Below are 12,523 nucleotides of genomic sequence, written 5' to 3' on the forward strand. Positions count from 1 at the left end.
AAAACCCCAGCAGTCTTGCTACAACAAAGACAAAAGCAAAGATGCTGACTAAGATTGTAAATGATTTCTCCTCAGTGTGCCTGCAGCTTAATTACTATCATGTGTTGTGAGGGGAAAAACCTCCTTGTTTTTTTCCCATCAGAGCTAAATGGCTTGTGTTGTTTAACTTGTACATGAAACAGCTGAAGTAAAGCCATCACTCTAGTGACCTGTGTGTGACTTACATTTTCCAGCTAAAACTTAATATTCTTTTTAGTTCAATTTTTGTTTGTTAATTTCTTCTGATTCACACAGAATCCCTGCTGTCTGGGTGTCATGTTTGTGTGTATGCATAAATGTGTGTGTGTTCTTACTTTGACAGCACAAGTTCACTTCTCAGCTGCATGTTGGTTGAACAGTTCACCAGGGAGCAGGAACGAGCAAACTGAGTCTAACAGAGCGAAAGAAGCAGACGGTTTATGACACCGATGATAATGAATGATTTCAACAGTCATAATTCCCTCACTGATGACATTACACACAGCTCCTGTGACCCCTGACTCCTGACCTCACAGTTACAGATGACTAATAATAATGACCTCATGACTAACTCCAGCTGTGAATTCCTCCTTGTTAATTGTTCCTGCCCTGCTTTTATGAGGCAGGGGGGGCGAGGGGTGGACACACAGGAGCAGCGTGTTAGTCAATGTGCTGCAGAAAAGGCATTGCAGCTGTAAACACATCTGGATTAGCAGGAGGACATTCTCACTGGGTGCTGTGTGTCTGACTTCAGACCAGCTGGTTTTCTTCCCTTTAAATAAGATTGATTTATTGGTGAACAGACGGTGCTGAACAAGACAAACACGTTAAACAAGTTAAATTAGCTGGTACCTGGTTGGTGATGGTATTGTGATGTCCCGCACTCTTCTGCAGAATTGGTTTCAGTGGAGGGAAGACTTTGGTGGAGACTCTATGGGTGCTTGTTTCTCTGAGACCATAGGAAACCTCAAACTTAACTGGAGTATAAATGTCCTTCACATCTTTCTGTGGAAGAAACAGATACAGATGAGGATTAAACAATGTTGGCACCTCTACAGTTAATCCACTCATTTATTAACATGTTTTTTTTTTGCTTATGTTTGAGTGTATTACCCTTTGATAGGCCACATGTGTGGCACAAGTGAGATGGCCATGGCGAGCTCTTACACGGCCCCTTGTGCTATTTGATGAACCGTTACCGTGGAAATAAAAGCGATGAGGGAAGGACGGTTTATGGAGGACATCAGAAGTCAAATTATACTGAAGGTCTGAGGACAAAAGTGGAAAAACAAAAGAGTGATTCAAACTAGCTTCTAACATAATCTTGTCAGTCTTGTTAGAATCTGGATATAAAGTACCTATAGCTCCTCTGAAACGTCTGGATGTGACACTGAAGCAGATAGTTACGTTGAAGCAGACAGTCGGAGGTCTATGGTCTTGGCACAGTGCTACTTGCTGGTCAATCTGATCAGGAAGCATCAAAAATGCCTTCGCCTGTATTACTGGACGGGTCCTAGAGGGAACCACAAGAGAAAAATAGAATTTATAAAATAAGGAAAATATATTTCTATATCGTAAGTAAGTCCCTGCATTTTCTGGTAATCCACCCACTGCCAAAATTTGCAAACTGCAAGGGTTGCAACTGCAACTAAGCAGGTCATAAAGACAAAGGCAGATATTATTGAATGATAGATAGCAGCTCTGTGGCCACTAGCAAGCTTAAGCCACAGAGCAGTCTTTGTGGTAGGAGACTTTTCCCCTCCAGAACCCCCTCCGCTACACAACGCAGTGGTGGAAGGAGGTGGTCCTAAACTGTATCAGTCTGAGCCACTAGCGCTGTTGCGCTGGCCAGTGGCAACAGCTCTGGCAGGATGTGGCAAGCTGTGGTGACATGGGGCAGGTTAAGGCAGGTGCAGGAAGTGTTGTTTGAAGTTGCCGCTGCCACAATTTGTAAAAGTCTAAAAGTCTGAATCTAGTGAATCTACATCAGATAAAAAGTTCACATCCATACATATGTGTCGGTGGGTATGGTTTCTATGCCTGCAAGGCGAAGACTTGCCTTTGTTGCATCTGCAGGGAGGAGGCTGTGAAGTTTTTTAAATGTTCTTGTGACGCAAAGGAGCACCAAGTTTACCTCTACGTAATGAAAACAAAACCTGGTTTTACCCTGTAGTTCTAAGTAATTTTTGACCCACAAAATCCATTTTTTTTAAAGAAATAAAAAATTACTAATTTTAACAGCAGTTTGGGCGGTTTTCATCTGAATTAAATAACACTGTTGTTTACAGCTCAAAAAACACATTTTAGGATGCACTACCCCTTTAAAAACAGGACATTTTTAAGCGTTGCTTGAACAGGAAGCTACATTCTTCAGTATATTCACCTGAGAACAACAGCTGAGTCGGACAGGAAAGCACCAACCGCCACATCTGCAGAGACACAGAGTGTAACTAGAATTAAACAGACATTTCACTACACAAATGCAGTGAAATAATAAGGTATTTAATATTTGAACTCATTCATTAAATAATTTATAATTTCAATTATTTACCTTGGTAGCCATTATCATCAATGTCAGTGCCAGAGCTTAGTGACTGTCCAAACATCAGCAGGTCACGACCCAGGGAGGATCCAGTAATCCTCTGAAACACCACACAAATCAATAATATGGATAATACAGTGCCATTCCTCAGAATACATCTGCTCAAGTGAATTGCTTGAATACTAAATCTGCTAGAGTATTTTAATTACTTGCTACTTTATTAATTCCTAAAAGTAAACAGCGAGAGAGTCTTTTAAATTATGTCCAATATTTAAACGTTTTAAATAAAATTAAATTGACATCAAAGTTGCCTTTAACACCAGCACTTGGCATTTTTTTCAGTGTGTTCAACAAACCTTTGAGTTCCTTAAGTGTTATTAAATGAAGCATGTTGTATTGTGTCTGTAAAAGTGTATACATAACACAAGTCTTAACAAAAGTAACACAAACGCTTGTTGAAATTTGTACCTGAGACGGAGTTGGTGAAATGCCCTCCTTCCTGCCATTGTAAATGTAGACGGCTCCTTTAAGATCATCTTCCTGTGGGGCACCAATGGCCACATCTACTCACACACACACAGAAACACACAAAAGTCTATGTTACCGTATTATTGTCCCTGATCTCATAATTGCATATAATATTTGATAAATTTACATCCACACAATTGATAGTTTCAGAAAATTGTTGCAGAAAATAAAAAAAAATGATTGCTAAAATAAAACAACTGTGTTTTGTGTAGTTATCTATTTGTTTCATATTTGCAGAAAAAAATGTGGTCTCCAGTATAGCAAGCAATCCTCCAGTCAACAGTTCAGCGCTGTTGAGACGCTTAACAAAATGTTAAATCTCAAACAAAATAATATGGATTAATTAATTAACCATGCATCTGTAAAGACCATTACAATAATGTATTAGCCAGTTAAGTTATTTAAGCCAGGATTACAGCGATGGATAGATAGGCCATCAATGTAGCATGGCTGCAATCTAAAATTGTATCAATACATATAGCAAAAATAAGGCTATATGTCTCAAGTAGGACAGGAAGTGGCTTCATCATAGTTTCTGCATCAAAATGGACAATTATAACAAACTAATAACAATTTTAATTTTAATTATGAAAATTTGATCTATCATTGTCAATTTATCATATAAAGGGTGAATAAGCACTACATTATGAGTCTGGATTTTAAACTACCCAGATGGGATTAAAATGCCTGGGAAACGTGCGTAGATCAACAAAGGGTAAGCTCAAGTGTTTCACAAGTGATAGCGCTCAGGAGCGTCAGCCATCTCAAAGAGTTTTAAAGGTTAAATTAGAGCTACATTCCAGCTGAAAAATGTTCGGATATATGAAAGTATTTAAGATGAAGGGTTTTTAACCTTTAATTTCCTAAGCACTTGTTTTCAACATTTGTCACTTTTAACATGTTTAACTCCTTAATTGGAATTAAGGGTGAACGTCTGAGTCTTTTTTCTTTTTTTTTTTAATGAAGGAGGAATTACTAAAACACACACCGTTTCAGCTTAGTCATGGTTTCATCATTGTAGAGGACATTATACTGACTTGTACATTCAACCCTAACCATGACCAAAACCTGACTGAGTCTTCATTTAGAAATGTCTGATGTTCATTTAGCTTTTTTTCTTCCCAAAAGGGAGACAAGCCCACACATGAGACTTTCTAAACGTAAATGTCCCCACAACATGAATAATATGAACACAGGCACACAGCTTTTTATCTAGCTGTGGCAGATTACAGGGCATGTTTAGTTACAGAGCAGCAACAGTTTGTCATTACCGTTTAATGAACTTAATAACACACTCCACCCTTCACACACACCCACACTGATGGTGTTGTTTATAAGTGCAATGAGTTAAAGGGGACACTTGACAGTTATGACAGCTACTGTTGAAGTGGTGGGCTGGAGCCCCGAGTTGCAACTTGCAACCACAGTAGTAGTCCCTAAAGAAATTAGTTGATATTTCCTTAAACTGTGGTGAGACCAGAGATCTATGCAGAGTAAAAAAGCAGCACTTAAACCTTCCTAATTACCCCTGTCGAAATGCCCTAGAGGAGAAAAGTTAACCCATAGCTGCTCAACGTGAGCCACTTTCTGATCAGTTGGGTATAATCTGGTAGCAGTAGCATCAGTAATGACAGAACTAATAGTGTGATAGCAGGGCTCCAGACTGCAACCAAATAGTCGCATTTTGTGACTAAAATGTGAGACAGTGCAAGTGAATTTTTCACCTACTCGCACAATGGCAACCAATACATTTGCCAGTCTTTTTCTTGTAGTAGTTATAATTGAATTTATTTTGTCGCAAACTTCTGCTCCCCTCTTCCGCCCAGTAGTTCACAGTAATGCGCAATTTAGCTGCTGGTTTGTCGACTCAATCTAACTTCAAGACGAGAAAAGGAGACGAACACCAACGAAGAGGACAACAGCCAATGTGCATGTGAGTGAGGACGAACGACCACTGTGACTGACTGGCTTATATGTGGAAAGAGGCGTCTTGGGAAATTTATTACCAACTTAGTGACTTTGTCGCTATATTTAGCGAGTTTTCAGACCCCTCTAGCGATTTTTTTAAGCGACTTGCGACAAATCTAGCGGGTTTTTCTGGTATCATTGGAGACTTTTAGAGACTGATGTGAATCAAGGCAGTTTACTCCTCCAAATGAGGAGTGGGTGCTGTGCAGACCCCTCTCATACGAGGTTTTGTCTTCTTGCAGCAGCAGCTGCATTCAGAGCAGAAGACATTCACCTCTGTTTCATGACCAGGCTGAAAATGAAACTAACAAAGCTGCTGCTGGATGATCATCTGCTAGCTTACCGTCAGAGTAATGTCTATTAATGAAGAGTGTGGACAAAAATATTTAAAAAGTTAAAAGTGTTGTGACATGTTTCAGACTCATAATTAAAAAAAAAAGACACTTAAAAACTGAACTAAAAAATAAAGAAAATATTAACAGAATTATTATTTTATTGTATTTATTTATTTTGCTGTTCTAAACATTTTTGGGTTGTCTTTTTTTTTTATCAATTTTTGCCTTTTCCACTACATCCGCCTTTATGGTAGCATCCATTACTACCTTTACTACGTGTTTAACTGGACAATGAAATTATTTATACTAAAAGAAATACGAGAAGCAGCATTGTAGAAATTATAGCAAAATGACTGACTTACAGATAAATTTACAATAATACAAACAGCTGTATTTATGTTAGTTTTGTTTTTAATACTATAGAAAAATCATAGGTTAAATGTGATTGTTACCTGGGTAACCATCATCATCCAGGTCTCCAAGGTCTGCTATAGTCTCTCCAAACCGGGCAGCGTAAGCATTGCTGCCTCTCAGCTGAAACTCTGTCTCCACTAGTTTTGCCTAAGCCAGTTGTTAGGGAAAGAGACAAAATCTTGGTCATATAGAAATGTCAGGGAAGCCATGTTAAATCAGTAAAATTGTAAACTTAGCAACTGGAGTTTTAGGGTCCCACTGCTGTCTAGGTTTAATCAAAACAACAAAAAGCAAAGCCTGATCTCACTATTGTCATAAATATATTTTCATCATCAATAATATGCATGTTTGAGTTTATATAGGCTATTACCTGCCCCTGGTTGATGTACACATGCACACTTCCCTCCTCTCTGATGGTGCCTGTTGCCATGGGAGCACCCACCAACAGGTCTGACAGGCCATCAGCATTCAGATCCACCACACAAACACTGGAGCCAAAGTAAGATCCCAGCTACAAAAAGACATGTTAGTTGCTTATTGATTCACCGTTCTGAATGAGGAAGCTAATGTCAAATGGTTTCTTACTTCTTTTCCAGACACTTCAGAGATGATACGCAGCAGGTTTTTGTCTATTGTAAAGATGAAGACCTGCAAGAAGCACACGTGCGACAAGCACATGCTGAAGCTTAGTAATAACTAACAAAATAATCTAAAGGGAAAGACATACTGTATTGCTGTTGCAAACACAAACACTGAGTAAAGTTGGTATACACACAGAAAAGGTCTCTGATCTTACCTTGCCTCTCTGGATGTATTGTGGAGCTCCACCCACCAACTCCAAAGAAGAAGGGCCCAGGAAGTGACCAGCTCCAACAGAGTAACCTAAACAACAGTAGGAGGCAATGTTACCTTTGCAATGTTTATTAAAGTTCCTATACCAAAAACAAACTGGATTTAATAAATACTACTCCACCAGGGAAATGCTGCACATTTTATTCTACTGTTTCTACTTTTGAGTTATATTAAAGCATTTTGTTGAAGGCTTTTAGATAGATAAATTTCAAAAGGAAACTGTGACAGGTGTTTATAGGAGAAAAAAAAACAAAAATCAATTCACCGCAGGTTTTTTTGTGCAAACCTGCGCAGACTACTGCTAACTTTCACAGTTGCCATTGTTGCTGACAGTATTTTAATAACACCAACCCTGCTGCAGAATCTAGTCTTTAAGTGTTAGAGCTTCCTCTTTGAGGGGAAGTTGGTTTTTGTCACTTACAACTATACAGTGACTTTCCTGTTTTCTTTCTGTGAACCACGAGGTCAGACCATAAATACCAAACACTAATTCTGACTTTACACAGCTTTTAAAAATAATCTCTTCCATGTGAGATAGATAACTGAATTTTTATTAGCGTCCAAGAAAATTCTACATGGCACCAATAAGTAGGATTATACATGCTAGTGTTTTTATTATAATTAGTATTGTTTTTTAATCATGTTGTGTAGTGTTTCAGCCCATTTCCACCAGTACAGACTTGTACTTTATAACGCTTTGTACTACAGCGCTTTCCAGTCAGCTTGACCACTCAAAGTGCTTCACACACTACCTGTCACATTCACACACACACTCATACCCTAATTGGCACTTTTGCTCAAGGACATTTCAGCATGTAGTCAGGGAAATCAATCCACCAACCTTGAGGTTGGAAGGCAACTGCTCTTCCTCATGAGCTAAAACCACCCCAACAAGATAATGGGCTGTTGATTGACATGCATATTGATAACACTTATCTGAAAAGCTTTGTGTATCACTGGGCTCAGCACAACTAGACTCTAGTTTCTCAAGTTTGTTTCAATGAAATTAATAAATGCCACTTTGTGTAAAAAATTGCTTTTCTGTGACAACAAGACTCCAGTTAAGTCACATGGCCAAGATGTGGGCAGTCACATAACTCTCAAACAATCTGCCTTTAATAAATATTTTTTACATCATGGTCTTTGGTAAAGGTTGAAGAAAAACTTTATATTTATGTGTTTTATGGGTGAGCTTTAGAGGAGCTGACCTGGTTCCATTACCTTTTGACAACACAGTGTTAACTGTTTCCCCATTTCCAGCTAACTTTCTGGTTACTGTAAATCAACATATGAATCAACTCAAACTGACTTAAACTCAGTTGTTTTAATACACTTTCATGGTATCTAAACCCTGTTTGGAGAGGATCAAACTTTACATGGCAAAACATAAATTTGTTGAAATGTGACTCACTGGGCTGATACTATGTGACCAAATCTGGTTGTTAGTTTGAAGTTGCTTCGACATTCAGCGGTTTTGGTTGAAGTGTGTGGTGTGATGTGGCTTGTAACTGTTTGCTACTTCCTTACTCAACATAGAATTAAATACCTGCACATTTTTCCTTGCAAGGGAATAACGCTTGAATCCAACATCAGTGTTTGCAAAAGACAGTAACCCACATATCAGTATTAATATGTGCTGGCTGAGCAATCATAAAAAAATGAAGATGCTTTCTTTTGAATAGGCAGAAAACAGAAAACACTATCCTCAAAACATACAGCTTTCTGCATTGCTTCCTGTTCAGTTCAAGTAAACATGACATTGTGCTTAAATTTGCATAGTGTGCAAATGCAGCACAAACCTGACCATTGTTTATCTGTCTTCTTGCTAAATAAAATGACAATATTTCTTAAACTTAACTTCACTTAAACACACTTTGGCTCTTTTAAATTTGTGAGTTCTGACCCAATTCAAACCAAACGGTTGACAAAATTGGACAGAAAAAACAGTAAAGCAGGACTAAGTTCCAAGAGCTGGTTCAAAGCACAACCTGAGTTAGTTCTTTCACTGTTGGCTGCTAAGGTGCTGGGCCAGCCATGAAAAACTGGTGCTACTGTAGCAGAACTCATTGTTCTATATTTTTAGGAATTAAAATAATCCTAGTAGGGCTGAACAGAACCTGCTTGAAACAGTGTTTTCAAATCTCTTTGCAGTCAGTGATGGACACCCTGGTTGGCATTGGAAAGTGCATTCGTAAACACTGACTTGTTTTAAACAGGATATGACTACAGATGGAACAATTAAAAAAGAACAGCAAGTGAAATGAGACAAACCCTGTGAAAATACACTGTGGTGTGTTGTAGCAAACAGATGTGCATATGCAGAAAAAAACTCTCCTTCCTCAGCTCAGTGTGTTATCAAAGTTCCTCAGATTAACAGAGAAAGCTAAAGCAACAGAAACCACAGACGTCACACTTTTTTTTTCACACGGCACCTTTGCTCACTTAGTGATCTAATAGTATCTTTACTTAGACAGCTCACTGTGGCTTCATGCATGCAGCGTTATTCACTGTTAACCACATGGTTAAAACTTATTCTGTGACCAAATTGTTCTAAAAACATCCACAACATATGACACAAAGTAGATCAGGTCTTAACTGTGATAACTGTGATAAGGGGTAATGGAGCTGGGTGAAAATAATTGATTAATCAATTTAAAGTTACACAAATGTAATCAGTCCAATATCAATTCCTTTCCGTTGACAACAGAGACTACTCTTAGCTTACCAAAGTTTGGTGAGATCTTAGCAAATGTACACAACTGAAAGGTTGCCTGTCTCGCTTCCGTTCAAAATCAGCTTCTCTCGCCAAGATAATGTCAAATTGGGATTTTTATAATAGCACTCATAATAACTTTGCTTCTGAACACCCAATGATAACAATTCTAAATGTAAGACTATTTATTTTATTGTATTTATTTATTTTTATATAAAGAACCATGTGCAGGTACACTGCACTAGAAAACTATCAGAAAATTCATAAATAAGAAACATAAATGCTTTTTGGTGGATTATATTCACAGCTATGACAAAGCAACTAAATGCCCCAAATCAGCTTTTCTCGCAGAGATAATGCCAAATTCAGATTTTTTTCATTTACCCGTAAACTTTTTAGCAGCTTATTACCGCTCACGTTAGCAATTAACTCTAATACCATGGGCTTCGCCGTGGTCAACAAACATGGCATGTTTTGAAAATAACAGGAAGTGAAGTCATCCAAATTATTCATATCCAAAATAAATCTGATAATGGACTGGTAAATATAGAAAAGCAATCTTTCAGATATTGTATTTCAGAAGTACATATAGACATGTCATATCAGATTACAATTATCTGATTACTTCCAGATATATGATTTTGATGGTCATGTAAACGGACTCAGTGTTTAATAAAAAGTTATCTGAGTCTATTATTCAAGAAAAATTGGTGTTGTTACATAAATATCTGTAAATTCATCAATACCAAAGCGAATCGGATTTAATCAAAATTAAAACTAATCAGGTTATTGTGAATCGTATCGATTCAGAAAGTTAGTGGTGATACCCAGACCTAACTAGTAATACATGTAGTTTTTTTTAAGTGATGAAATATTCTTAGTGGTTCCTTTTGTTTTTCTTTTCGGTTCTCTTTTCTACTTTAGAGAACCAATAGTACAGTAAAAATGTGAAAGTACGAAACACACTGTAACAATGTAGTTAAACTCCAGGACTGTAAAAACACCATTATAAATATAAGTGCAGTGAGAAGTGTATTAGTTACCCAAATAGCTCCCAAAGCTGACAACTCCAGTTTCATCATCCAGATACGCTGATATCCCTCTACTGGATGTGTTGTAGACCAGAACTGAACCTGTCCAATAAGATGTTCCTGGTGCCCCCATGATGACCAAATCCTGAAAGAAAACGATCTACTGGATTATTATATACTCTTTGTCCAAAGTTATGTTACTTTTTTTTTATTTAACCTTTACTTAACCAGGAAAATCCCGTACATACAGGAATATGGAGCAGATAACAACAAAATGTTAAATTGACCATACTGTAGTTGGACATGTTAGTGGCTCACACAAAGTTTTACATGAGCAGACTTAAAGTAGAAGCAGTGAATCAATAAGCTAACAAACTCTGTTCTATTTTCAAGAGAAGGGAAATTTCTTCATTTAAACAGCAAAAGATGAACATGAAAAAAAACAAAGCAGATTGCTCCTGTACACAAAAACACCATGCACATCTGAATGGATCACATAAAGTCTGCTCATGGTTCAGGAAAGACAAACCAGATATAAGAAAGACTAGCCTTTGCACTACTGACCTCCGTTAGAAAGTTGGAAATACCCGCTTGGCATGATCCATAATCTTTACCAAAATTCTTGTGGTGGTCTGTAAGTGATAGACAGGGGTGCCAAAAGGTTAAGGTCAACAAACAAAGAAAAAGAGAAAATTTAAATGTTTTCCTTCTGGGGTTCAACAGCTGCAGGTTTCACACCCAAATGCACACACACACACACACACACAAACAAGTTTGTTTATCTTTATGAGGACATTCAATGACATTTACTCCCTAGCTCCTTACTCTATCCTGTTTATTTTTCTAAATAATTTATCCTAACCTAAGCTGTAAAACTAAAGTCTTTTCTCTCAAACAACCCCCTGAAGCTGACACAAATGTTACTCCAAAATTACCTTCTCAGCCAAGTTACTGACTAAGAACTGGAACGCACAGTACATTTGCACTGTGTTTCTGTGTGACTACTAATTTTAGCTTTCCACCGGCACATTTGGACTGGTACTCAAAATATGGAAAAACTTGAAAATAGTGTTGACTTGGTTTTGTTTTCCCTGCTGTGTGTTTCAGCTCTGAAAGCAATAGCTAGAAAGAGCTCATTAGCTTTTGTGAAGAAAGTACACATTGTGAAACTTAAACTGCTTAGAAGTATCACAGATAGAAAACATTATATTTCTGGTGCTTTATTTTTTTGTTATGAAATTGGATGTTGCTGGCCAAAGTTGGGTCTTCAACAACCTTGGCCAACAAGGTTGTTATAGTGAAGCATTTTGGTCAACTGAAGTTTGATTTTTAAATGTGCTATATAAATAAAATTGAACTGAATTTGAATTCTCAGCTTAAAGTTAACTTTAAGTCAATTAACATTCAATTATCGTATACCATCAGTTCTGCTGGCTTTCTGTTTGCAGATTTTTGGAGAACTACACATTTATATATTTGCAATAAAAATGAATGAATCCTTTCATCTGCAGGCGCAGTACAAACATTTGTAGAAAATGCAAGTTTGTCACAGTTCCAGCCAACGGGACATCCTTTACTTGCAGCTCTTTGAACTTTTAATCTTACTTATTAAATTGTGCTCAGTTTTTTATTATTTTTTTAAAGTTTCTTTCCATTATAACATGAAGTGCGTACTGACTGGTGCACTGCAAAATTAGAAAGTGCGCCCAATTCAGGAGAGGTGTCAGAGTTAAGAAAAAGGTATTGTTTGTATGCCTGGAAAGTAGAAACAACTTTTTTACAGAAATGCTGAGCTGCTTGGAACCAGTGACATTCACATTCATTTATAAATGGAAATTTTACTGCAAGAATTACCCAGTACTCATATAACTGTGCATATATGGGTATGTGTGGGTTCAGTATTTCCCTCTTTAGCCAACAGAAACTTGTAGATGAAGTCATGCTGTGAGTTTCTACCTCTATAGCAAGGGATGAAGGGCTGTGAGTGTCTCAGGTCGCTGCCATAGCGAAAGCAGACCCCGTTGGGCAGCTTGTTGCTCTGGCTATCTTTTCTGGAAAAGTAGATGTTCTTCCACCGGTGAGCACATGCCTGAACACACACACACAAAAACACACACACACA

General features: G+C 37.7%; 1 protein-coding gene across 4 annotated transcripts in view; it reads right to left on the reverse strand.

The window, feature by feature from the left end:
* itga4 (integrin alpha 4) overlaps positions 1 to 12,523 on the reverse strand; it is a 28,606-nt gene that overhangs the window by 11,140 nt on the left and 4,943 nt on the right. For all 4 annotated transcript variants that reach the window (XM_042001662.1, XM_042001664.1, XM_042001663.1 and 1 more), the window contains 14 exons: positions 12,358 to 12,490; positions 10,966 to 11,033; positions 10,414 to 10,546; positions 6,602 to 6,687; positions 6,391 to 6,453; positions 6,176 to 6,316; positions 5,844 to 5,952; positions 3,029 to 3,123; positions 2,570 to 2,660; positions 2,402 to 2,447; positions 1,377 to 1,531; positions 1,132 to 1,286; positions 871 to 1,023; positions 354 to 430 (listed from right to left, as the gene is read on the reverse strand). In XM_042001662.1, the coding sequence (XP_041857596.1) occupies positions 354 to 430; positions 871 to 1,023; positions 1,132 to 1,286; positions 1,377 to 1,531; positions 2,402 to 2,447; positions 2,570 to 2,660; positions 3,029 to 3,123; positions 5,844 to 5,952; positions 6,176 to 6,316; positions 6,391 to 6,453; positions 6,602 to 6,687; positions 10,414 to 10,546; positions 10,966 to 11,033; positions 12,358 to 12,490 (1,505 nt within the window). The remainder of the gene's footprint in view (positions 1 to 353; positions 431 to 870; positions 1,024 to 1,131; positions 1,287 to 1,376; positions 1,532 to 2,401; positions 2,448 to 2,569; positions 2,661 to 3,028; positions 3,124 to 5,843; positions 5,953 to 6,175; positions 6,317 to 6,390; positions 6,454 to 6,601; positions 6,688 to 10,413; positions 10,547 to 10,965; positions 11,034 to 12,357; positions 12,491 to 12,523) is intronic.

Source organism: Melanotaenia boesemani, chromosome 12, assembly GCF_017639745.1.
Source record: "Melanotaenia boesemani isolate fMelBoe1 chromosome 12, fMelBoe1.pri, whole genome shotgun sequence".
Lineage (NCBI taxonomy): Eukaryota > Metazoa > Chordata > Actinopteri > Atheriniformes > Melanotaeniidae > Melanotaenia > Melanotaenia boesemani.